The sequence below is a fragment of the Pleurodeles waltl genome, chromosome 1_2, assembly GCF_031143425.1.
Source record: "Pleurodeles waltl isolate 20211129_DDA chromosome 1_2, aPleWal1.hap1.20221129, whole genome shotgun sequence".
NCBI lineage: Eukaryota > Metazoa > Chordata > Amphibia > Caudata > Salamandridae > Pleurodeles > Pleurodeles waltl.
In genome coordinates, this window is record NC_090437.1 from 1,205,191,360 (window position 1) to 1,205,219,194 (window position 27,835).

Here is a 27,835-nt window from a genome sequence, read left to right on the forward strand (position 1 = left end):
TGTATCCCGGAAGGAACGCCTCGAGTCCTGCCCCAGATGCTGCACAGACAGGGGCTCCTCCCTCCACTTACCACAGCAGTATCCCCTGCTCCGAAAGTACTGGGAATCATTATTTTCCAGGCCGGAAGCAGCCACAGGGATATGATAGGAGCTTGGTCTCTTACAGAGTCTACAAGAAGTGCTGCAGAATTCCTCGGCTGTGAATTGTTTTTCGTTATAAATCCTCAGTTTCCAACCCGCGGTCGGTGGCGCTTGACTTCCTCATATTTCAAGTGCAGGGCCATGGCCTCTCTACCTCAACATTTTCTGTCCCTGTGTGCTTTGTTTTGTAACTGTCAGCACGTTTTCGAGTTGTTAAGGGTGAGCGCGGAAGGCAACAGGGCAGAAGTTTTTTTTCTCTCCCAATAGCAACAAGTTTTGCTCTCGATTAGTGGTTGCTCTGAATCAAGCGACCACATGATCTCGACCAGTCAGGTGATTTCGCCAGACCCGGCAACTCCGAGAAAGGGAAGCATTTTTAGTGAGGCTGGTGTTTGTAGCACGTCCTGACTGCGACCTCCTCCCATGAACATGAGCCCGGCGCGGGTCCTGTGGGCAGTGGGCTTGGCGTGCTGCATGGGTGAGTTGTGATTTCAGTGCACTTTGTGAGTTATTCTGCGGTGTTCGTTTGTGTGAGGGTAGGTGGCTCGGGGTACCTACAGCAGTGTAAAAAACTCAATGGATTACCTCACTCTCTCAAGTAAAGCGTGTCGCTATCAAATCTTTATTTAAATAATTTTACATTCACGTATTCCCACGTGCCCAACAGCATCTGTTGAGTTTACCTCACGGACTAGCTGCACGAACGGGCATCGTGGGGAACGACCATGCAATCGGTGCCCCTACTAATGTTTGTGTTTATATATATATATATATATATATTGCTTAATTTGAGCAGGTGGTTTCCGGTGCGGGGCACCGCCACTTACTCTTCTGCCTCAAGCATTTACTGCAAGCAAAAGACACACATGGGAAAGATGGAGAAAGACAAAACCGAAAAAACGTCACAAAGGGAGAAAGCTGCAAGAGTGAGCTGAAGGGGCAGGGAGTGGCTGTAAGTGGATTAAAGAGGCAGGAGATATCTTCAGGATTACCCAGTATTCCGTGCTCGCACATTTAACTGCAGAAGCCCCGTGTTTCAGAGGAGAGTTTAGGGCACCGGAAATTTATATTTACAAATTAAGCACTAGATATATTTACTTTTCTTCGAATATATGGACTTCCCACCCCTGGCCTCGTCCTCCTTTTAGTATATTACCATTTCTAACATGCCATGATTTTTTTTTTAAAAAGGACCCTTGGACTCACCTGTTTGCAACCCCGCTCTCTATGTGGTTTTACTTTAACAGGACCGCTATCCTAAATATCGGATTTCTCTCTAGGTATACATCACTCGACTCGGAGGAGAGAGGCTACTTGAACCAGTGAAGACTTTAATGGGTCGTGTTCACCACTCCATTGCTTTTGAGCTTCCCGCAAACCTTTGAGCCTCGCCCCCCACACCACCTAGGTGGCCAGTGACCTGCTTCATGCCATTAACCAGTCCTGACTTGTTAGCTTGCTGCACTCTGCATTCTGGGACTTGCAGTTTTATTTACTTAACTACCGCAGGTGTGGTTTTAGGAATTCCAGTTTGCAAAGCACAGCTGTAAAGCAGCCACGAATGGCTATGGGTATCTCGGTACTTAGTTAACAACCATGGTCTGCTGTGAAATGAGAACATAATTGTATGGACCACGTTTCAGCAGTTCGTGAAGGACCGTGTGCTATCTTGCCTGCTTCCCGCTTCACCCCCATTCTCTGAAAAGTATCTGTAGCAAATGATGAGCTCTCAAATGCCCCATATCCGGCGAGAGCACCTCGTCCTTTTATGCATTCCAGGATTACCGCTCATAGTTTTACAATTGCGATCAGGGAGGCTAGAGCTATAAGGACCACGATTTATTCAGCAGTCTCTAAAGCAAGGACAGGATCCCATTGGGCGTCTGAGCGCTGTTTAACTTCAGGCAATGTAAAGAAAAATGTATGATTATAAAAACTGTTACCTGACAAAGGACAGTCTGAGAGCTCTAAAAACTCAAACGGAAGTGCTTCTGTACTTTGGGGCCTCTTCCTGACTGTGCAGCGGACACCAAGGTATCCACACACGTTATTGGTGTTTTTGTGCTCGCATCATAACAAGACTGCTGCTAAGTGCACCAGGATCATGGATAGCCGGATGGCAGCCGGTGTGTGGGGCCAGCACCCAAGAATTACTTTAGCTTTAATATTCGTTTTTTATAGTCCTAATACTCCTCGTCTCTGTCCTTTCTAATACGGGGTATCAATGAATAAACCAGACGTGGCTTCCCTGTCCTCAGTTTTTTTACTAAAGCAAGCACGCCCCTGTGCCGACCTAATGTGTCTCTTCACCCATTGAAGTACACAGACTTCAAAACACTAACCTCCAAAGATGATGATCCATTGTCTTGTACGTGCAGTTGGCACTGACGGAGGCTTTAGCGCATGCCAACACTGCTGCCTGATATATTCACAAGAAGTTACCCTGAAACATAGCCCAAGAGTGGAAGAGCATCAAGGGAGAGGCTCAGTATGCTTGGTGGCAGATGGACGTAAGCTAAAGAAGATGCTGAAAAATACCTTGGATCAATGCTACATGTGATCCAAAGGTTGGCAGAAACTACAGAAGTTTTATTTTCTGGACTTAACATTCCATAGGCAATGAACAGTCTGTCTATTCATAACTTAGCTTATCTTTGGTTGACACACAACTTCATAAACCTACACTGTAAAACAAATCAATCAATCAGTAATTTCTTAAGTGCGCTACTCGCCCGATAGGGTCTCAAGGCGCTGGGGGGGGGGGGGGGGGGGGGCTACTGCTCGAAGAGCCAGGTCTTGAGGTGCTTCCTGAAGGTCAGGAGGTACTGGGTCAAACGTAGGTTGACGGGGAGGGAGTTGCAGGTTTTGGCGGCAAGGTGGGAGAAGGATCTGCTGCCGGTTGCGGTCTGGTGGATGCGGAGGACGGTCGCAATGGCGAGGTTGGCGGAGCAGAACTGGCGTGTCTGGATGTGGAAGTTGAGACGCTCATTGAGGTAGGCATGTCCGGCATCGTGGAGAGCCTTGTGAGCATGGATCAGGAGTTTGAAGATGATCCTTTTGTTGACAGGGAGCCAGTGGAGGTCTCTGAGGTGGGCTGAGATGTGTTCGTGGCGAGGGAGGTTGAGGATGAGTCGTGCTGAGGCGTTCTGAATGCGCTGACGTTTTCTTTGGAGCTTGGCCGTTGTTCCTGCGTTGCCGTAGTACAGTCTGCTGCTGACGAGGGCGTGGGTGACCGTTCTTCTGGTTTCAACGGGGATCCACCTTAAAGTCTTGCGAAGCATGTGAAGGGTGTTAAACATGAGGATGAGATGGCGTTGACTTGCTGGGTCATAGAGAGCGATGAGTCCAGTATGAATCCGAGGTTGCATTGGTGGTGGGCGTTGGGGCAGCACCCAGAGTGACAGGCCACCGGGAGTCGTCCCATGCTGCTTTGTTGGAGCCAAAGATGATGATCTTGGTCTTCTCAGAGTTCAGTTTGAGGCGGCTTGCCTTCATACAGTTGGCGATGGCCTGAAGTCCGGTGTGGAGGTTGGTCTTGGCGGTTGTGGGGTCCTTAGTGAGAGAGAGGATCAGCTGAGCGTCGTCCGTGTAGGAGACTGTTGAGGCCATGGGATCGGACAATGTTATCGAGCGGTGCCATGTAGACATTGAAGAGGGTGGGGCTGAGTGAGGATCCCTGGGGGACTCTGCAGATGGTCTTGGTGGCTTTTGACAGGAACGGGGGAAGGCAGACTCTTTGGGTTCTGCCAGAGAGGAAGGATGTAAGCCAATCCAGGGCTTTGTGGCGGATTCCGGCATCGTGGAGTCGTGTGCGAAGGGTGTGGTGACAGACGGTGTCGAAGGCTGCGGAAAGGTCAAGGAGGATGAGGGCAACGGTTTCAACTTTGTCGAGCCTGCTCCTGATGTCGTCGGTGCAAGCGATGAGGGCGGTCTTGGTGCTGTGGTTCTTGCGGAAGCCGGACTGGGAGATGTTGAGTAGGCTGTTGTCCTCCAAGAAGCGAGATAGTTGGTTGTTGACTATCTTCTTAATGACCTTCGCAGGGAAGGGGAGTAGGGAGATGGGTCGGTAGTTTTTGAGGTCTTCGGGGTCGGCTTTGGGCTTTATTGAGCAGGGCGTTGACTTCGGCGTGTTTCCAGCTCGCCGGGAAGATGTCGGTCTCGAAGGAGCTGTTGATGATGGTCTGGAGCTGGGGAGTGATGATTTGGCTGGCTTTATTGAATACGTGGTGAGGTCAGGGGTCGGCGGGTGAACCGGAGTGGATGGTGCTCATGGTCTTGGTGGTTTCCCCGTCGTTGGTGTGGGTCCAGGCACTCAGGATGTTGGTGTAGATGGGTGCGTTGGGGTCAGCCTTGGCAGTGGTGGTGGTGGGTGACGGCGGTGCGAAGCTGCCATGGATGTCTGTGATTTTGTGGTGAAAGAAGGTGGTGAGTGAGTCACAGAGGTCTTTCGAGTGAGGGAAGTCGGCAGAGCAGGACTTGAGGTTGGTGAGTTCCTTGATGATGCTGAAGAGCTCCTTGCTGTTGTGTGCGTTGTTGTCAATTCGTTCTTTGTAGAAAGATCTTTTGGTGGTCCGGATGAGCTGGTGATGTTTGCGGATGGCAGATTTGAGGGCGGCGTGGTTGCTTGCTGTTTGTTCTTGGTGCCAGATCTTCTCGGCTTTTCGGCATTCTCACTTGGAGGCCTGAAGGTCTGCGGTGAACCAGGGAGTGTTCTTGTTGGTGCGGGTGTTGGTGGTTTTCTTGAGTGGAGCGAGGGTGTTGGCGCAGTCGTCGAGCCATTGTTTGAAGTTGAGGGCGGTGCTGTTGGGTGTCGCTGGTGTTCGGTGGTGGGGCGATGGTGGAGATCAGTTGGTTCTTGGAGATCTTGTTCCACTTGCGGTGAAGGATCCGATGCTGTTGGTGGTGGGCGGTGGGTTTCTGGAAGGAAAAATGGACACAGCGGTGGTCGCTCCAGTGGAGTTCGGTGGTGTGGGTGAAGGTGACGTGGCTGCTGGTGGAGAAGATGGCGTCGAGTGTGTGGCCAGCTGAGTGGGTGAGCGTAGTGACAAGTTGCTTGAGGCAGAGGTTGGCGAGGTTGTCCAGTAGGGCTGAAGAGTTACTGTCGCTGGTGTTTTCCAGGTGAAAATCCAGGTCACCGAGGAGCATGTAGTCTGTGGAGGCGAGGGCGTGGGTGCTGATTGTGTCGGCGATGGCGTCGCAGAATTGTGGGCGGGGGCCCGGGGGTCTGTAGACGAGGGTTCCTCTCAGGGTGGTGTTGACGTATATCTGGAAGTGCAGGTGTCCAGCGGCATCTAGGGCGTCGTGGGTGCTGGTTGAGATCCTGATGGAGCTTCTGTGGACTATGGTGATTCTTCCTCCTCCTCCTCCTCCTGGTTTGTTGGTGCAGTCTTTTTTATTATTATTCAATCAAGTTAAGACCCGAGTAAATATAATCAATATATTACTGTCTAACACTACAATCAATTTCCAGGATTCATTAGTTTTGCCACCATTTTTTGCTTAGAATTAATTTAGTTCAATTTATCATTTAATTTCATTCTTTAATGAGAAGTAAAAGCACATTTATTAAAATATTCCAAAGTTATCGTGTCTTCACAAAATTTTGAATAGCCCCAGCGTTGACCTTACTGCAAGTGCCAAAAATATCAAAAAGTGTTCTGGCATAGTCTAATTAGATTAGTTCCTTGATTAAACCGTGGCAATCCTGTCTGTCACAATTTGGCTTACAATTCTGGCATAGTAGTAACTGATATAATAGCCAATAGTTTGTTCATGGAGACAGCTATACCATCTGCAGCCTGATGCTTTACAGAGATTAGCCTTTTTAAATTCCTCCTTTATTTGGACTTGTGATGGCTTTGTCATAGAGTTCTTTGTTCAGGCCAAAAAAACCATACCATTTTATATAACCTACTATATACTTTCATTATTTCATATCCGTATAAATTTGAAATTCCAACCAATTCTTAGATAACAGCATGTCCATGTGGGCTCGGCCGAGCTCAGATATTCAGCACTAAGGGCCTGATTACGTCCTTGGTGGATGGGATACAATGGAACTTGTAAATCTCGGCAGACAGGATATCCATCAATTTGCAACAGAGTATCCCATCCACCAAGGTTGTAATTAGGCCCTCCAGCTGGAAGGCATACAGACCGCAAGTATTATTGCCTCAGGTGTGATAGTGAATTTAGTCTTATTTGCTATTCAAGGATTCCATGTGAGACTGAAATCAGAGAGTACCTAAATATTGGTACTTATTTACTAACCTGACTACAACATCCCTAATCAAAGGGGAATGTGGGCTGGTTCATTCCAAAAAGCATATATATATATATATATATATATATATATATATATATATATATATATATATATATATATATATATATATTTTTATTTTTTTTGCCTTGCCTACATTTATTCGATTTAATGCTGGACTCACCAGCGTAAACGCTCAACACATTTAAGCTGTAGCCCTATAGGAGATCCTGTCGAGAGACAATGATCTCATCAGTGTAACAAAACACTCAAATCTGTTTTTTCCCCAAGCCAAGGTGGAAAATAGTCTTGGCTTATAACTCTCCCCCCCCCCCCCCTCACCCCCCTTAATATTATTTGTGTGATCGTATCAAAGTTTTGGAGAAGAACACAAATAGAGAATGCAAAGCCACAGAATTCCTTTCCAAGGACCTAGTTGTCGAATTGTCAAATTCGTGGCCATTCCCCAACAAAAGCCAGCTTCTGTTTTGGATTGCATGTGCTAATATTCTTGACCGGTACAGCAATTCCTACAGTATGACTGCAGAAAATAATCTGAAGGGCATTACATTGACAAAATTCGATATAGTGACTAGCATCGCACATTTCCACTCTTTAGAAATAGTATAGTTGCTCACAATTTTTGGAAAGACGGGAGTTACAATTTCAGCCATTGCTGCAGATTTTCCTCGAGCAGGTAAGCAGATAAACTGCCTGGGGCCTTAGCCTTACATCATTTACTAGCCTTTATTAATTCAGACCTAATTCAGCAAAACACTTCTGCATTTTAGAGGACCACCTGCTTAGGAACTGCAGATTGTTTTAAGACTGTAGTATGAAGATATACATATATTTATACTGCTCTGAGGTTATCAGATCTTCCAGGGGTTCAGGATCCCTCTACAAATAAATAAACAACACCCTATGTACATTCCATACACCTCCGTCTTCCAGTGCCTTTGATGGGGGTATGACATTTGGTGGAAGGATCCCTTCAATTTACAAATGCATGACACTGCTTTAAGTATCACATCTGGTCCTAAATGCAGAGCCACTAAATTGGATTGAAATCACTTTGAGGTCTGCGCTACATAATTATTATACTGCCTTATACCGTTGGACAATTACTTCATAGAGCAGGGCACAGAGGGCAGTCTCCTACAACAGGAGTTTTTTTTTTTTTTTTAAGTCAAAAGCTTTCTTGAAGAGCTACTCCAGAGCCAACATGTTAATGATACGATGTAGCATCTCCATTTTGAAGCTGGTGGAATTGACAAAATGTTTCAATTCATGCACCTGCCTAGCTCTGCAAAAAGGACTGCTACTTTGCTGCCCTGCTGCTTGAGTGAAAAGGACTGAACCCAGGAGCACCAGAGTGACTCAAAGGGCTAGTTGGCTGGCCTCCTGATCAGAGCCTCAGGGATAGAAAAGACTCCAACTGCCTTGAACCCAGCGCCCGGTCTGTCATCTGAGTTTTGCCCCCTCAAATGACACCAACAAGTCATGGACCCTTGGAAGTGAGCCTAAATGTCTTCTGCCAGCCCAGCTATGTTTTTTCTACCTAATCGGACTTAAAGCCTCACAAAGTTTCGCCGCACAGCTGCAATATTCATTGGAACCGATGCTGACCCCACAGAACCTCGCTGCCAGCCTGAACTGAATTGATGCAGAGCGACTCACAGCCTCGCTGCCAGCCCATTGGAACAGATGTGACACGAAGCCTCGCGACACAGCTTCAGCGGAATTGATGCAACCTGACACAGGATCTCGCATTGTATGCCTCCCAGCTCCTTCCAGCGCAAATGATGTAAAGCCTCTCAAAGTGACGTCTCAGAAACCACGCACCAGGATTTAAGGTACTTTTGTTCGGTGGGCCAAACTAGGTACCTGTATCCAGCCTGAGCTCCATTGCAGTCGACCTGAACTTGGAACTTTGTCCCGGTCCGACGTGACCAGATAACCATAGTTGGAGCAGTGTGCTTTTAGCCACTACTTTCATTGAAATCTTAAAAAATGTATATCTCTGGTCTACTGATTGGGTTTTGTCCTTTTGGTATCAAATAACGTATTAAATTTGGCTCTATTTTTCTAAATTAGCGTGGAATTTTTCTTGTGTTATATTTTCACTTTATTATTGTTTGAGGTGCTGGATAAATACTTTTCACTTTGTCCCTAAGCTAAGCCTGACTGCTTTTGTGCCAAGCGACTAGAGGGTTAAGCACAGGTCAATTTGGGATTTGCTCGCGACTTCACCCTGACAGAAAAAGGTGATTTGCTTCTTGGGTAGGATTTCATCCCCCACTCAACCATTAACCCAGTTGACAACAACTTTCCAAACAATTATTCTCGAAATAACATTTACCCCAGGAAAGACTTTTTCATGGCTTCTCCTTTTGGGGCAGCATCAGTGTGCTAGTCCCAAAGATGAAATGTGCCTGCATCACTATGAAATGAGTGTACAAGGGGTTACTTGTGGGGGCTGTCATGGCTACAGATCCCTGCTTTTTCCCATACTCTGGACAAAAGCATGTTACTTGTTTTATACATTGTTTCTCTTGCTATATAGCTGTGCTCCTGTTCACTGGAGCTGTGTCTTGGCATTATGGGAAGGAACAGAAGCAAATCGCCAAATAAGCAAGTTGATCCCTTTTATTATTAGAAAAGCAAGGCCCTTGAGGCTTTCTAAGATTTTAGATAGCTTATGTCTGTAATTATGTGAATCAGCGTTGAATTCTCAAATGTCACAGTCCACATAGAAGAGACAGCCTCCAAATCTGGAGTAAATGGAATCTAAATGATTCCCTGCAGTATGCACTGACACACATAGGGGCTCATTAAGAGTTTGGAGGAAATGCCGCCAGTGCGGCCACCTTCCAGCAGGCCCCATTAGTAGTTCCCCGCTGCCCCAGCGGGGAACAGCCCACAACACTGACGCCGGCTTACAATAGAGCCGGGGGCAATGTTGCAGTGCATAGGGTGCAACAGCACCCATCAAGCTTTTGCAGACAGTGAAAAGCACTCTGGGGGTGTCCATGGGGGCGCCTGCACCCCATCTTTGCCAGCTTTTACATGGCGGTGCAAGTAAAAACTGGCGGAGAGGGGGCTCGTAATCCCCAAGGCTGTGCAGCCCTGGTGGATTAGGACCGCCAGTACCTCCAGTGGAGAGAAACTGGTGGTGTTGGCGGTCCGACCGTGGTCCAACTGTCACGGTCGTAATGTGGCAGTCTGAGGGCTGCCAAAGCAGTTGGACCACCGCTTTGGCAGCGGTCAGACCGCTAGGGTCGTAATTAGGGCCATAGTTTGGGAATGTTTTCTTCAGGCCTTTGTCCAGAGTGGTGAAAGGATCTGTGTGTGGTAGAGATGGTGTTGAAGCTAACTTCTTTGGAGACTGGGAGCCAGTGGAAAGAACACAGCCCTGTCGAGATGATTGCATCTCTTCAACTTCAGTAGTAGTCTGACTGCAGAGATATGCATCTTCTCTGGACTGGAGGAGCCCCAGGCAGACTGAAAACTTGGTCCAGTGTTGGCTCTTCAAGAACGTTTTGTCCAAGGCATGTTTACATTTGGAAGCATAAACCTATAGGGACATGTCTTCTCTCTTTTTGTCTATTTGCAAAAGCACCTCTTTTCTTCCCTAAAATTCCTATTGTGAGCCATGTGAATTTCGTTCTGATGAAAACACTTCCTGTGACAGCCTACTGGTTTTTGGAAGTTTCTCCGGAGCTTCTCAATCCAGAATGAAGTTACAATGAGGAACTGTGGTAGTGGCTTACTACCCCAGAGCGTACACGCAGCATAGTCTTAACACCTCTGTAGAATGCAATGCTTGGGTTTAATCAGCAGAACCTCCCTGGTTTGTTATCCATTATCTTGGTCTCAGCCTGTCTACCTGATGCCTGGTGCATTATACTCACCAGAATTAATATTTCTGAACTGTCAGGGATCTGGTCAGTTATCTGCCCATAGTGTATCATTCCCATGGTGAGCACCTCAAGTAAGCGTTGCAGGAGATGAGAGCCACCTGATGAGTAATGACTGGGGCAAGAAAGAGGACTTTGGAGGGTTTTGTATTTTCGGTAAGCCGTTTGGACTCGAGACAAAACTGACTGATCAAACTGGCTCATTATTTTTCGGTGGAATTTTGAAGTGAGACATCTGTCAATGTGTTCATCATCCTTGTGTTCTCCCTTATAAATGAATGTGATCATTCCAGACCAGTTGGCTGTGAATAATGTGGAATTGTTCCAAATTACTCATGCTACATTAGATTTTTGCAGTTGGATTTATATAGTGGTTAATGCAAATGAAGGCGTACCAAAACACATTTGTGATCAGGTAAGTCTTGCTCCATGGGATTGTCTGGGAGGAACAATGCCTGTCATGTGGCTTGTGCGACTAGCGTTCTGATGTCATGTGAGGTCCAGAGTTCCGCTCTTGTTTTGCTACAGCACCTTTCATATGTGAGTGAAGCTAAAAGGAATGAGTGTGGGGAAGCTTAGGCTTATGGAGAGCCATGTGTGAATTGAGTAGGACGTGTGTGGTGTGTGTGTACATTTTGTAGGCTTTGTGCATGTATGACTTCTTTTGCTCAAACTGTATCACTTTAAACATGTTCCTACACATGTTTGGAGTGGAGGGAAGGGGAGTGATGGGTAGCTGGACATGTGGCTGTGCCTACCATATTAGGACAATTTCTAGTTTGGGGAGGGTGTGATTCTGAGTTCTGTATAGCTAAGATCAGTGCTTAATTTGTGCTTGTTGTTTCCGGTGCTGAGCACCGGCACTTATTTGTGAGGTCCGGGGCTTATTCTTATGCCTCAAGCATTTGCTGCGAGCAAAAGACACATATGTGGAAGAAAGAAAAACTAAAAAGTGTCATAAAGGGAGAAAGTAGAACGTTGGAGGATGAGCTGAAGGGGCAGGGGTGGCCATAGATGGATTGAAGAGGCCCGAGATGGCTTCAGGATTACGCTGCATCAGTATTCAGTGCTTGCAGATTTAATTACAGCAGCCTCGTGTTTAAGAGAAGGGCTTTGAGCACCGGCACCTCCTAATTTACAAATTAAGCACTGGCTAAGATGGTTCTGTTTAGTCATTGTGTGATCCACCTGGGATAGGGCAAATCTTCCCTGCCTTTGTGAGTTTCAGCTGGTCTTAAATGTGTCTTGTCTTTGCCGCACAATAAACTGATATAAACCGAAAGGAAGTAAATTAGACCGCACACACATCCATACTATTAATTACACCTTGGAAGGTAAAAATATTAATTTGACTGTCCGTCTCTCTGCCTCATCAAGACAAGACCTGGCCATACAGTTGTCTCGGTGACCCCCTCCTCCCCCAACTCCGCCACGTGAGGTAACAGCAATTGTTATGGTGAACATAGACATGGAATTGGATTTCATGGTCCTGACAAAATGAAGTGTCTCAAGTCATCTTGGATTTATTCATTCCACATGATTAGCCATTGTACAGCTTCAAAGAGATAGAAAGTTAGAGGCGGTGTTGCACTGATCTACCCTGCACTGCCATCTTGTTTATTCTGAATCCCTACAAACATTTCAGTGTCTCCCTATTGTAATCAAATCCATTGTCCGTAAACTACTTCGCTAGAACAACTCCTTTGCCGAGCAATGCATGGGCAATGTAACCCTAAACTGCTCCTGTCTGACAACAATTGCATCTTTGTAGGAGAATCCAGCCTTTATTGGGGCAAGTTTTATGATACACCGTCACATTATTGTCTTCCTTCTTGCATGAAAATAACCTGACCCAACACTTGCACACCCACATGAAAGGGCATACTGGTGCCTCGTTATTGCCAGAGGATGCTATCCTAGTGAACTCGCCTGATCACTATCAAACTCCTTCATTTTCTTGCACCAAACCTCTGAGTGAAAAAAGAAGTTCTTTCAGATTGTCAACACTGCCGCTAATTTACCACCAACAGTCAGAACAGTGGAACTAGAAAAGAAATGTGAAGAATTCAGTCAATTCCTTGATACAAAAGTTAAGGCAGTTGAAGAATTTCTCAGTGTTCCTTGCTCCCCAAATCTGTCTGTATGCAGAAAATCCCACAATAACTTGTGCTTGTTTAAGGCAAACGTCTTGGCGCTATTTCAATATTCTGATAATGTTGCTGTTCAGTTACCAGGAAACGTAGCCAGAGAGGAGTATACATCTTTCAATTTACCTCTCCATCTTCCGTAATCTGTCATTATTTCCTGGCCTTCTAAAAATGGTGCAAGTACTGTCTGTTAAACATCTACCGTTCTAGACTATCTTAATTAGTTTCACCCCTCAGTTCTACCCTTTGGTGCCAAAAACTCTTCAAGGTTGTTTAAACAAGTAGTTGAAAATATTTGAAGTGATAATAATTTCCTCATTTTATTCCAGAATAAAGTTTGAGCTATATTCTGCAAATTGTTGCTGATTCCCTGACCATGGTGAATCATGCCTGCTGATACTTCTGTACTAACTGGCAATTTATGACTCTGTCGATCCTGATATCTTGATTCACTCACTAAAGGATTACATGGGTTTCGGAGGCAGGCTGTTAGACAGGCTTATATCCCTATCAGATCACTTGTTCAAACAATCGAAATTGTTGACAGCTCCTTTTCCGATGCTGCTCAAAATGAATGGACAGTGGTTCCCAACCTTTTGAGTTCTGTGGGCCCCCACTTTATCATTACTGGAAATCGGGGCCCCCCACTGAATCATTATTGGAATCTGGGGACCCCCGCTGAGTCATTACTGAAAGCTGGGGAGCTAATCTATTATTATTATTATTTAATTTTCTGAGCAGTTGCGGACCCCCCGAGGAGGATTTGCGTACCCCCAGGAACCACTGCCCTAGGACTTTGTTTTAACTTCTGCATATATCAAACTTTATTGAACCACTGGGCACCATCATCAAACAGTCTGGCAGTGCATACCAGCAATACATTGATGACACCCAGCTATATCTGAAGATACCTACTCCAGCTGATGTAGTCTTGGTAGTGCTGATCCTAGACAACATCCAGTCCTGGATGACTGCTCACAATCTTTTATATCTAGCCCTAGCAGAACAGAGTTCCTAATGATTTTGTTCCATTCCTGCACCATACGCACCCACAAAATTGCTTGATTCCATCAACCTACTGGAGTAAACTCCAAACATTATTGAAGGTGCCGAATCTTTTCACTCTCGATAATCAACTAATCTACACAAGCAGATTGACAACACTTCTAAAAGTGCTAATCCCTACCACCAACTAAGTCTAAGTGTGGAATTAAACCTTTCCTAATAAAGCAGGATCTCAAAGATGTGGTCCGGGCACCGGTGCCATGTAGACTTGACTATCAGAATATTGTTCTATTGGACACTCCAAAAATTCATATTACCCTTCTTAAAGTGTCCTTCTTTGCAGCTGCATGCCGGATCTCGGGGATCATGGTTCTCCGATACTATGCTATCTATGCTGACTTACTATTGATGTGTGATCTACCTACGAAGTGGCTTGTGTACTAAATAAACATTTATCCACTGATCGCTCTCCCTATCTAGCCACAAGTCTGAAGCTCTTCTTTGACCCTCGCCATCTTCTGAAAACTCCAGACTCCAACAAAAAACACACCTCGACTCAATATGGAACTTTGCTTCCCACTCGGCCATCTCTTCATCTGCTTAGGAAGAGAACCAAAACTCTTTCTCCTCCATAGTTTCTTCCCTCCAATCTCTTATTACTGTTTGACCTTTGACTGATAAAAAGGAAATACTACAACGTTTCATCATAATTATGCTTGGAATGTAATCATAGCCTATACCTTGTATAATGGTGTTCTGTTTTCTTAAAATTAATCTTAAATAACTCTGTATATAATTGTTTGAACTGTATTTTTCACTTGCTTTGTGCTACTAAACCCTTCTCTTACCTCTATAAGCTTATGTGTTCCTTACCTGTACAGTGCCTGTAGTAAAACATCAATGCTCTTAGGCATTGTGCGCTATATAGAAATGTTCAATAAATAAACAAACAGCCTGCCCTTTCGAAGTACATAGCACCACCAGCATTCGATTGTTGTTTTAAACAGATTTTATTTGGTTTTAAATATCCAACTGCAGTCTGGTATGCAGCATTGCAGAATCATATTGCCTTATTCAAATTCTATACTTCAGCATACCAAGAGCTTAATAGTTTACTTCCCATGTCAAAACATACCCACCCCTTTGCCTCCCTGGCCCCTCTATGGTTCATATTGCATATATTATCTTAGTGTTAACCTGTACAACGTTGTTCATGCCGATCTCTAGGAGTCTATAAGCAATACCATGGAACCCACACCAGCATATCAGTTCCTTAGTCTCGGGGATCATTGCTCTGGGCGATCCGACCCGTCATCACTACTGGTGTTGTAAGGGGTCTCCTCTGACGCCGCTGAGTGTGAAGGCTCTGGATGTGTTATACTATCTACCAATGTCTCCCAGGCTCTGGCCATGTCTAGTGAACGCTGTCCATGTCTGGCTTCTCGGAGCACCACTGCACCTTCATAACCTGCCCACCTTTCCAGTTCTCTTTGCCAGACCACTACCCTAGGTCCCCCTGGCGCCTTTCAGTTCTGTGTAATTTTCCACTTTGCAAGTATAAAAGCTCAGTCCTGAAACCTCCCTGTAGCTTTAGTTTTAGAGGTATGAGGGAACCAATGTTAAGAGAAGTGTTCTGGGGTGCAGGGGACTTCCCTGTGTACGACCCCAGTGAGCACAATACTGATCTCCTCCCAATATACAGTAAGTGTCAGGCGATCTAGAAGTTCATCAGCTTAGTGGGCATTTCTCAAGACCTTAGGGACCCCCTACAGTATGCCCGTCCAGTCCTTCTCTGGTATTGGGTTCCAGAGGTGGTCCTTCCAGTGATTCAGAAGGGCGGTGAGGGGATACAACATATCCTCCCTGATCGCCCAATATAGACAAGTAACTGCCTAAAGGTCCCTGATGACGTGCTTGTGTAGTGATAGCTCCCATGGTGGAGAGGTTCAGACAGGCCTGCTCCTCGGTGTTTATGCACTGCTGGTGTTACAGCGCCATGGAATACAAAGTGACCCTGGGGCAGACCGTGTCCCAAATGGGAGGAGTTTCCTGGAGTAAGGCTTTCTGCACCCCTCTCATCCAAGGGTAGGAAAACACCTTATATCTCTAGATCATGGTGCGCATCCCCTGACATTCCAGGATAAAACTTTATAGATCACAGGAGTGGCCATCTGGTTAGGGACTCCCGAGTGACTCCCCTCGCTCCCTTATATACAGTTACGTGCTCACATCCAGCCCTGTGACAATAGTTGAACTGTCCGCTGGACATGACTCGTACACCTCCCTTCAACATTCGAACAACAAACAACCGAATTCCTACTCCCCAGGTAAATGCCCCCATCCAAACTCTTAACTAAGTTGCTAATACCCGCTGGTATACCCACGGAAAACATACACAACAAGGAGGGGTGCGCATCCAAGAGCACCCATCATATAATCAAGAAAACTGAATGAAGAATATCTTCAGGGAGCAGCCCAGCATCTCCATAGTTTTCACAATGTACTCATCTGGCAAACCCCGCCCTACCCTCCCCAAAAAATTAGAGGCACGTGAGATTTTTGGATTGTTTCATTTTTCCAGCGGGTAATCTATAAGAGTCACAGTTGGTGCTAGTTTTGCATGCCTTGAATTTGGAGCCTTTGAAGAAGCCCTTCTTTGGGGCTAACCAGGTGCTGTTCGAGTCTTCCTTCAAACAGCTGGATACAAGGGCCTTCAGACACCTAGTCTTAAAATATGTGATCCTGGGATAGTCACTCAATGTTTTCCCAATTGTGGGGTCGGCTTTTAGTACTTTGCAGTGTCTTCCAAGTATGGTCCTAAACTCAGTGCTGGCTTTATTAGAGGTACTGATGAACCTAAGCTGTTTGTTAATTATTTTCGATTTCTTGTTCTAGATTAGGCTTTCTTCCTTGGCGAGGGAGTCTGCCTTTCTTTTTGCTTCATCCAACACCTTTCTATGGTCTCCTACTATTTCCAACCTCTTTTTCATAATAAGTTTCCTTTTCCAAATTACTTATACTGCAATTTCTTTTACCCCTAACGAGCTCATCAGAAGGGATGTTACATTTTAGCTTAGTAGGGTGATGACTTCTAGCATGTGATATGCTATTGCCCGCTATTTCCAATTGTTAACTCCCCATCACTGACCGTGACTCTGATGTCAAGAAAATCTACCTGTAGTTTGCTGATCCTGGTGTGCCGGTTTCTTCTTCTGGACAAAGGGAACACAATATGTACACACATTTTACACCTTTATTGGGCACAGTGGACTTGTGGGGGTAATTTCTGGGATTTTCATCCTTTGGTGTGACATGTAATCCTGTGCCAGACATCATTCAATAGATAAGGCACCTTTTTAGGGCCGAGTGCGCAAAGCGCTCTGTCCCTGTTGTAATCTCTATATACCTGTAACCATGCCCATCAGTGTGGTTGGTTCGTTGGCTTGCCTTTTTTAAAACTGATTTCATTAGTGAAAGGCATGCATATTTCATGCCTCTTCTGGTCTTTAGCCCTCCTCAAGCGCACCGGCCAACTACTGAAAACATGTGCGGCTCCATGTTTTCCTTGTGGTTTCTGGACTACTGCTTTGGGTTCCCAGTCTGGGCTTGCACAGGTTAAAATCCTGGCAAGGTCAACCCAGCCTTTGATCATTCCGAGATTTGCTGCTCTTCAAATGGCTCAATTGTAGTATGAAACGCGGTATATTTAAAAATAAAAAAGTTATTTTAACCCTTCAAATAAATAATTGCCCACTTATGCTTTTCTGGGGCCATCGTTACTTTTCAACTAAAACTACAATGCTTATCTTGTGCTACGATAAATTGGCATCCAATGGGCTCTGAAGAAAGGTCTGCAAGTCTTAATAAAATTGAAAAAACAAAAAATGGTCATGGCCAAATTTCTTCAGCATTTACTCGTGAGACTCATTCTGCACTGTAATTTAATCATGTATGGAGCGACGTTTGAGACGTATGATCCTGCTAAAACTGAAAAACATCCGTAATGTATTCTGTAGAAAACGGAGCTGCGTGCCAGTTCATTTCAAGCAGTTGAGGAAGGCTTTCACGTGATGCGTGATCGACTCTAGAAAGGGGGGGAATGAGGATGGTTACTTACTCTAAGGCCCACTTGCTTCCCAACAGGCATAACTATTATTTTGACAAACGCCTGGGACCCAATTTTCCTTATGTTTACACCTCAGTGCCGGATTAAACCCTGTGGAGGCCCGTAGGCAGTCGAAATTTCGCCCCCCCCCCCCCCCCTTGCAAATTGTCTACTAATACGTTTTTAATTTTACCAACCAACAAGTTTAATAAATTAATTTTATTACATAAAACGAAACATTACACGTACGTAGTTTGCACCGTTTTTTTTTTTTTTAACAAGCTGACAGAAGAATAGCTTTTAAGAGAAACATGTGACTCTGATGTCTATATTTTTGTACTTTAAGTTGTTAATGAGTACATTACATTAATACAGTAGTTTCTCTATAGAGTCTTTTATTTTTTTCTATTTTTTGGAAACAATTTAAGAAAACTTGATTGTAATTTTCTTTCAAGATCAAATCAATATTACTCTGATCTGTTGTTGTGGGGCCCCAAAAAGGAGTGGGGCCCATAGGCCGGTGCCTATTTTGTCTATTTGGTAATCCGTGTGGAATAGAATTACAACTGTTTGGAATTAACAAACATTTTAAGAGTTATCCTGGGAAGGTTTGACTTTAACAGTTTCCCAAAAGCCCTTTTGGATTTGTTTGTGAAAATGTTGTTTTTGGATAAACATATACACACTTGTATATTGTCCAAGCAAAGGCACTAACTTTTATTAATTCTTTCTCCTAATGGAAAATCTTTTACTGCACTCACCCTAATTTTGGTGCTCTCTGGCCATTCCCATGTTGGAAACTCATTTAATCCTGATTTTATTTAAGGCGGTAAATCTATGGCTACCTTTTGAAGTCTTAATGGGGTGAGAAATTGTTTGAGCACGGACTTTCCAGAGCAGTCTTTGCAAAGGCACACACTTGCCCAGCACAGCAGACTTGCTCCCATGACATGTATGCCAATGCAGGAACGTGTGATTTATATTTAAGTAGTCCATTTTAGGTGGGTTTTGAGTGTAAATTCAGGATTTGAGTATCCAGAACATTAATCAGCACTTGAAAATCAAGCTGTTTATGTGTTATACATATTTGTAAAACACACTTGCACCCGTGAGGGTTTTTTGGCACTAAGCAAATGTGTGCACCTAGCCCTGCCTCTATTGAATTGGTTATTTGATAAGTCGGGTCTTCAGCTTCTTGTGGAATTCAGAAAGAGAGGAGGAGGAGGAGGCTTTTTTGGATTGGGAAGCTGTTCACTGGTTAGTAACGATGGAAGAGAAAATCTATCCTCTTGATCTGGTTCTGTGTATTCGCTGGATGTGTGCAAGTTGGAGTCCTATGGAGCAGAGGTGTCTTGGTGGTTGGTGGCAAGAGATTAAAGAAGGTGGGGCCTAAATTGTGTATTGCCTTGAATGTGTGTGTGAGGGGTTTGAATTGAGTGTGTTTGTGTAGTGGGAGCCAGTGGAGCTCCATGAGGTGTGATGTGAGTTCTGTGTGGGAGGTTGAGGATGAGTATGACTGCAAAGTTCTGAATGGTTTGTAGCCTTGTATCAAGTTGCTTGGTGATCTCGATGCAGATAATGTTCCCATGGTCCAACTTGCTGGAGACTAAGGTGTGGGTGACCATTCTAATGTTGATTGGGAGTCATTTGAAGACCTTCCTCAGATTCAGTGTGTGGAAGCAGGATGCATTGATGGCACTGTCTTGTGCAGTCATGTCCAGTTTGCTGTCGGTGATTATTCCGAAGTTCCTGGCATGGGTCAGAGTTTGGCCATCCACCAGCTGGAGCCCTATGGTGGGGTGTTGTTGCTGAAGATCCCTTCTTCAGTTTTGTTGATGTTGAGCGCAAGAAAGTAGGCTTTAATTTATTTAGCGACTTTGGTCATGCAGGCAGTGAACTTGTTTCTTCTGTTGTGCTCTTGTCCGAGAGGGAGAGGGTGTTGTTGTGTGTGCAGATGACATTGACCAGAGGTAACATGCAGAGGGTGGGGCTGAGCGACGAACCATGAGGCATACTGCAGATGGGTTTGTGGGCTTCCAAAGAGTAAGGTGACAGCTTGTGTTCTATCCGTTAAGAAGGAGCAGATCTAGCAGAGAGCGGATCCTTTGATGCCAGTCTTGTGCAAATGCCGGATGAGGATTGGGTGTGAGACTGTGTCAAATGCTGCAGAGAAGTCCAGGAGAATGAGGATTGCCATATCTCCTTTGCCAAGGATCATGTGGATGTCATTGTTGCGGTGATGAGTATTGTTTCTGTCCAGTGGTTGGGCTGGAATTAAGACTGCACGTCATCAAGGAGGTGGTAATTGCTGCGTTGGTCTGTGAAGCGTCAGTTGATTAGTTTTGCTGGGTCAGTTAAGAGGAGATGAATCTGTAGTTAAAAAGCATTGCTGGGTCAGCGGAAAGGTTCTGGAGCTGGGGCATGAAGGTGGCATGTTTCCAGGAGTCGGGAAATGTTGCTCAGTCAATGGAAGCGTTGAGAATGGGTTTTAGTGTCTCACTGATTGGTAGGAGTCCTTTGGGGAAAAGCGTGGTGGGGACAAGGGTGAAATAGAGGTCCCGAGTGGATGGTGTTTATGATGGCAGTGATGATGGCAGGCCATGAGGTCAGGGTTTATTTATCTGCTGTAAGGGGAAGCTGAGTTTCAACAGTGACTGCGTCCAGTTGAGGGTTAAAGTTGCTGTATATGGAGGTGATTTTGTTATAGAAGCATTCCTAGAGCTTGTTGCAAAGGCCTTGTAAGGGGGCGCTGTTGCTGAAGGACGCAGGAGGTGCAGTGAATTCTTTGATGGTGAAGATTTCCTTGCTACTGTTAAAGCTGGTGTTGATGTGATCTGCAACAGCTGGGCGTCTTGTGTTCTGTATCTGCTGATAGTAGCGTCTTCTGGCTGATTTGAAGATGGCTTTATCTGCAGTGTCTTAACTTGTTCTGCATTTGCGCTCCAGTTGCTTACAGTGGCCTTTCTTCAGCATGAGTTTCTCTGTGTACCAGCTGCCTGTGATTGGGCTCTTGCTGTTGGTTTGCTCTTGAGGGAAGTCATGATGTTGGCATATTCTGGTGATTGAACTTCTTGATGGCTTTCAGCAAGTTGCTGGTGTGCTCGAGCTGGTGCTTGGCGAAAGCGCAAGCCCACTCCTCTTCTGTGATGCTTTTGCAGCTGTGACGGGGTTCCAGTGGTGGTATAGGATGGGTATTCTGAGATTGAAAAGGGCGTGGTCTGTACAGGTCATATCTACTGGCTGATTTGCTGTGATTTTGCTGATTGAGGAGAAAATCTGGTCCAGTAGGTCTCCTGCGGTCCAGGTGGGTTTGATAACATACTGGGTGAGGCCAAGATTTTCTAGAAAGGCTATAGTTTGGGTCGTTGTGGTCTACTAGGTGAAAGTTAAGGTCTCTGAAGATGATGAAGGTGCTGGCGTTGATGATGAGAGGTGCAATGAATTCCGTGATGGCAGTGACAAAATTTGTGTGGGGTCTTGGTGGTCAGAGTATTACTGCCTTTTGGTTACCAAAATATAATCATAGCCTTCCATGAGTAAGTGACGCTAACTCCTAACATGTTTTCTATCATTACTAGTGGCAGAGCTAATATGGACGTGAGGAGGAGACAATGACCCCCTTGGCTTCCTCTGTTATTCCTGAGACGCTCCCTGCCTTCTGCTGGGGATAAATGCTTGCTTTTTATAATTGAAAGCAATCATTTCATTTACTTAAGCAGTACACCCCACCTAATTTTACTAATGAATTGTTTGCATTTCAAACCTAAATGCCTCATGTTGCCAGGCTGTCTTTAAGTGGCCGGACCAGAGTTACGATCTGAAACAAAATGTTAGCTATGCAGTTTTTGCATATTATCTGGGCGACAAAGGAAGACAGGTTTCAGGGGTGCAAGAGCTGTACCTTTTCATCCCAGTCCTAAAAGCTGCGCTCCCACTTAAGCCGCCAGCCCGACCCATGTACTCCAACTTTGCAGTGTAAGTACTGAGAGGCTTACTGGGCACCACACGTGATGACTTTACATTGAGATTGTTTAAAATTTATTTTGAGATTGCACTTTTAAAGCATGCCATCCGCAAGACAAAAGCAGACACTATGCATAGAATCTGTTTATAGGGCGTCTCTGTAATAAACCCGCTCTTAGGTCAATTATGTAATATTTGAAACCACTTAGCAGGGGGAAACAAATTTGTGGTCCCTCATCAAATGGAAGGCAGGCTTTGGAAGTTCAGCCACAAGTGTTGCATTAAAAGGTGCAGTGGCACCAGGACTCTGCAGCATAAGGGGCCCATTGCTCCCTAATTCTAGCTGTCTTAATTCCAAACTGGGGATTGGGGGGTGGTGTCTCTTTTTCTTACATGATTTAGGGCCCATGGCACCCCGGCTACTCCACTAAACTCAGCAACAACTTGTAAAACAGAGGCCTTGTCAGTCTACTGAGCATGCAGATTAGACATTTGCTGTAAGATTTGGGTGCAAGAGACACACATGCTTTAGAAGGGCAGCCAGATGAGACTCTCCAGCAACCAATATCATGAGGAAGGCACCCTAGAACCCATTATAATGACCTTTCTAGAAAATCTCAGTGGTTATTCTGTGAGCCACGTGGTTCCTAAAAACCGTGTGCAGCTTAAAATATATGAACTTTGTTCTAACCTTATGCATATTGTGTGCTTATTTTCTTGACGGTAGGCCACGTCCAATGTAAAGTTTTTTATTTATTTGGGGTCAAGCCTACGAGAGCATGCACTAGTGCATGCATCTCGCAAGCGAGACTCTGCTGTTATTGAAAAAGGGCTTGGAGCCCACTTGTTCTTTACCATTTGTTGGCTTGCGTGGCACTCGTCTATAAAGCATGTAATTTGTCACCGAAGGGCAAGCATCGTTTCCATTCCTGTCTGGGGAGCAGGGACCAAACGCTGATTGATTCAACTTAATCAGTGCCGCCGCTGCTCCCGATGTGATTAAGGTACTTCTTTTTAATTTCTAGGGCTCTGCAAACAAGGCATGTGGCTGGAAAAGATTTTCCCAGCAGGACAAACAAAATTGCAGAGTTATATTTTCTATAGTTAACTGTTTTTTCTTTTATTTTGCAAATTCTTCTTTTCTTACTTTGCCCTCATGTTTTGTTTTTGCTCTTGGGTGCTGTTCTCAAAAGATGACTATTATCTTGTTCTAAATATTGCAAAGCGACATTGTTTCTTTCTTATGTGTAATTTCCGAAATTACGTTTTAACACACAATTGTGCAGTACACACCAATCCACCCGTTCCAATGCGCCCCACTCGAATCCAAAGCAATCCACCCAATTCTATCCAGTTGACCTGGGACCAATCAAATCCAATTCACTCCAAACCAAATCACTGACCCAAACCACTCCAATCCACCACACTCCAGTCCTCCCAACCCTCTCACATTCCAAACAATTTGCCCCACTCCAATAAAAAAAATGTACTGTGGGAGCAAGACTGCTTAGTTTAGGGCCGCAGCACCACTGTGTATGGGTGACTGAGTCGGTCCCACACCAAATGGAAGCTGTCGTCCTGACTTTGTGGGTTAGCCAGCAGCACCTCACCGAAAACTAGAAATTAAAGGTAATTTGTGGCAGCCTAAAACCATGGCACTCTGACTCTTCAGGGAAGTCCTGATGAATAGATCATTCCTCTTTCTCTCAGTTTTTCAAAGTCACACTTGCAAAGGCAGGCAAAGAGATACAAGACAGGTTTCAATGTGTTTATTGAAGCGATTGTATCTGGTTATAAAAAGCATGAGCTGCAATTATTAGGCAGATGAAACCTAATACAGTGAGGATTGTGACCATTAGAGTGAAAAATATACAGTCCCACCATCCTGGTCTAAACGTAAATCTAGTGATTCCTACCTACACCTGAAATGTCTAAACCTGAGAGCATAGTGATGATAACCCTTCTGCCTATCCCGGAATATGGGTAGAGCTCTGACCCCGTCCCTGAAAGACAGGCCAGGGTCTGCCTGTTTTCTGCTGCCAATTCTACCGGTTGGTTGGAAAGACAAGGCCAGGATCAGTGAAGCTGTCAACAAAATGGTGTACACCCTCTGAAGGCCATGGCTGGAATGCCATCTACCTTTCTTAGGCCTATGTGGTGTTTATGTAACAAAACCTTTGTATTCTAAGAACAAGCCTGATGTGATAATATATCTGTAGTTGAGGGTTGACTCCGTAAACTATTGTGTACAAAACATGAGCAGGTCACAGAGGGAAAATCATGCAGAGAACTGCTAAATGTAAAACCACTAACAACTATCCCTTCCCAGAAAGGGCAAGTGATTAAAATATAAAAACAAGCTGAAAAGCAACCTGTACTAAAATATAATAAAATGAATTGAACATGTATGTAAGCGAAAGGGCACAAGCTACGGGCCTAGAGCTAAAATAAGAGTGCCCAACCTACGTACTAAAAGGAACTCACAACAAAACAGTCTGTTCCACACCAATCCAAAACAATCTGTCCCACTCCAATTTAAAACAATCTTTCCTTCTCCAATCTGCCCCACTCAATCTATAACAATCTGCCCAACTCCAATCCAAAAAGACTGACCCACTCTAGTCCAAAACAATCGGCCCCACTCCAATCCACCTCAGGCCAATTCAATCCACACCACTCGACCCCAATCCACCCCACTCCAATCTGCCCCATTCCAATCCAAAACAATCTCCTTTACGCCTATCCAAAACACTCTGCCCCACTCCAGTATACCTCTGTCCAATTCAATCCGTCACCCCACCCGATCCACGCCTCTCCAATCCAAAGAAACACCCCTCTCCAATCTGTTTCACTCCAATCTGCTCCACTCCATTATGCCCCACTCCAATCCAAAACAATCTGCCCTGCTTCAGTTTTCCCCACTCCAGTATAATCCACACCTCTCCACCCCAATCCATTCCACTCCAAACCAAAGCAATCTGCCACACTCCAATCCAAAACAGTATGCCTCACTCCAATCTAAAACAATCTGCCCCACCCCTGTCCAATCCACCCCACTTCCATCTACCTCACTCTAGCCTAATCCACCACACATCAACTCAATCCACCTACTCAAATCGATTCCACCCCACTCAAATTCCCCGCAACGTAATCCACCCACTCTAGTCCACTCCAATCCATCCCACTCCAAAAGTCCACCCCACTCCAGAAGGTCCACCTCATTCCAATCCACCCTACTCCAATCTACCCACTCATCTCCACTCCACTCCACTCATATCCAACCCACTCCACGCCACTCCAGCCCACCCTCTTGATTTCACCTCACTCCAATCTAGTCCACCTCACTTCAATCCAATCTACACCACTCCACCACAATCCATTCCACTCCACGGCAGTCCATTACACCCACTCCAGTCCACCCCACCCCAATCAATCCAATCCACCCCAATCAATCCAATCCATCCACCTCACTTCAAGCCAGTCCACATCACTTCGAGCCAGTCCACCTCACTTTAAGCCAATCTATGCCACTCCAATCCGATCCACCCCAGTTCATTCCACCCTCTCTAATCCACCTTAGTCCAGTACAATCCACCCCACTCCAGTCCACCTCACTGCAATTGAATCTAATCCACCTCAGTCAAGTCCACCCTACTCCAGTTCATCCCAATCTAACCCACCACAATCCACCCCACGCCACCCTACTCCAGTCCTCCACACTCCACTCCAGTCGACCCCACCCACCCCATTTCAGTCCACACCACTCTATCCCACCCCATCCAGTCACCCCACCCTAATCCACCCCAGCCACCTCTAACGGTATCCACCCACCCCAGTCCAATCCATCCATTCCCTCCCACTCTTATTACAATCCACCCCTATGTAGCCCACTCTCTGTAGCCCACCCCTCTCTAGCTCACCCCACTCCACCCCACCTAAATTAAATTCACTCCACTCCACTTTAAATTCTCCAATCACTCTAACTCAATCCACCCACCCCAATCCAATCTAATCCTCTCCAGTCCACCTCACCCAATTTCAGTCCACCCCTTTCTAATCTATTGCATCCAGTTCACCCACTCCAGTCCACCCAACTCCACCCCAATTCAATCCACCAGACTACCTCAGTCCACTCCAACCCATTCCACCCTATACCACCCCAGTCCTCCATTCCATGGCACTGTAGTCTACCACACTGTGGCTCTGAACTCTACTCCCCCTACTTCATGCTACCACTCTGCTCAAACAAATACACTCTATAACACTACTACCTCACTCCTCTGTATGACAGTATCGGCCACACTGGTATACAACATGGCAAAATCACATTGCCAAGCCCACAGCTCTTGTACTGGTGAAACCTATTGGCTTTGCCAGTGCTTGTCTTTATTGGAAACAAAACATTGAACCATTCCCAAAATGAATTATCTTCAATATAAGCGCAAGTGTTTTATGTTGCACTTGCAGTATTACTTTGCATGAAGTGTTTACGCAAAAAAGGCATCAGGGCTCTGAATCTACACCTAAAGTTTGTGAAGGTGAATGGTGGGGTTTGCAATAAATGTGAGTGAAACTGGGCAACTGTGACATTTGAGCAACTGTTTTGTATATGTGTTTGATTATATATTTGAGTGTGTGCATACGCATTGACAATGTACCACGATATGGAAAACACAATAGACACTCTAATATTGCACAAAGAGTTAAAGAAGCATTGGACTGGTTCTGGTGCTTTAATTAAACACAGAACGTTTACCTGCTGCATTCTGGTGACTTACATTTGCAACAATGTAAAAACTTGCCTAATTATGGTGCCTTACACACTGGAGCAGTACTGCTCTGGTTGTGATGCTTTTCATTCTGGGCCATTAGTGACCTTGTGTTGCTTCACACACTGAGGCAGTATTGCCCTGGTTTTGGTGCTTCACACGCTGGGCCAGTATTGCCCCAGCTATGGTGCTTTACACACTGAGCCTGTACTGCACATACTGGGCCAAGAGTTGCCCTGGTTATGGTGCTTTACATACTGGTGCAATAGTTTATTTAATGGTGCTTCACAAAGTGGTAAGTACTAGCTTTGCTATCCCGCTTGGTAGAAAATGGCCTTCCTGTGGTGGTGAGCACACTTGACAAATGCTGACCTGGTTATGCTGTTTTATTACAGGGTCCTCCTGGCTTGTTTGTGGTGGTGTGGAATCTGGGGCACTATGGAAATTCACCCAATTATGCTGCACTTTAAATAGTAGGACACTATGGATCTTGGGATGTTATAGTGCTTTACATGCTTGAGGATTATAAAAACTGGCATTATATGGGTTCTCACATACTAGTGCACTGGACGTGACAATGGAGTGATGCTGACAGTGGCGACCTGGAGTCCTTTGCTCTTCGTGGTTGTCGGCAGAATTGGGTTCACACCTGTAGCTGACTTCCTGCTTACACTTGCCAGTACAAACATGGTTAGCTAACTTCATGACCTGTACAGAGGCAGAGGTGACATTTTCACAGAATGGGTTTCCCAACACTCTTTTGGGTCATCAGCTTTCTCTGCGGTTACAGTCACTGGGATGCATGGGCATCTCCTCCTGCAGAGTCTTTCCTCCTGCATGGCCAGACAGACCCCGTCCCTTTTTCACCAGCCAACTAGGCTTCTAGGCTCCTTAGGCAGGTCCTTAGCTCCTCCAGCAGAAAATGCTGGCTTCAGATGTCCCCTCACCTCCGGGAGACTTGCTGTCTGGTAGACACCAACTGTTGGAACACGTTCTGTACACTCCCTTCCTTAGTCAAAAGGAACTTGGGACTGCAACAATGTTAGGTGTTTTGGATCCCAGTTTAATACACATTTTCCGTACTGGGAAATGGATCCACTGTCTCAAGTCTCAAACCAGTTGGGATTGGTTCACTCTCAAGTGTCCTTCTCTGGCTGCTCTCCAGACTGAGTCTTTGTATAAAGTGACAAATTCTTATAGCAGGTAGTGCTGGGGCTAGCTTGAAGAGGGAGAACGCACAACATGGCTATAATGTTTTATGTGCCTCACTGTCATCACGCTTTGTGAAGCAGCTATTGGAGATGGACAAAAGGACTCTCCTTCCCTAGAAAGTTACTCACCTTGAGAAACAGAAACTGCAGTCCCACCCGTCTCCCCTACTAACTACCAAATGGCAATGCTGAGGAAGAACTAATCGGCAGACCTTGCAAGCAGGTGTTTACGGAATATCTGAAGGTAGTTCTTTCTACATTCTCCTCACTTCAGTGTCTGGGTTCCCAACCTCCTGCCACAGGAATGCCTGA

General features: G+C 45.4%; 1 protein-coding gene across 3 annotated transcripts in view; it reads left to right on the top strand.

The window, feature by feature from the left end:
- The first annotated feature begins 406 nt into the window (after positions 1-406).
- LOC138249750 (signal peptide, CUB and EGF-like domain-containing protein 1) overlaps positions 407-27,835 on the top strand; it is a 325,594-nt gene continuing 298,165 nt past the window's right edge. The window contains exon 1 of one of the 3 annotated variants that reach the window (XM_069203825.1): positions 407-619. In XM_069203825.1, the coding sequence (XP_069059926.1) occupies positions 565-619 (55 nt within the window). In that variant the 5' untranslated portion in view covers positions 407-564. The remainder of the gene's footprint in view (positions 620-27,835) is intronic. The other 2 variants (XM_069203833.1, XM_069203816.1) reach the window with 2 other exon arrangements.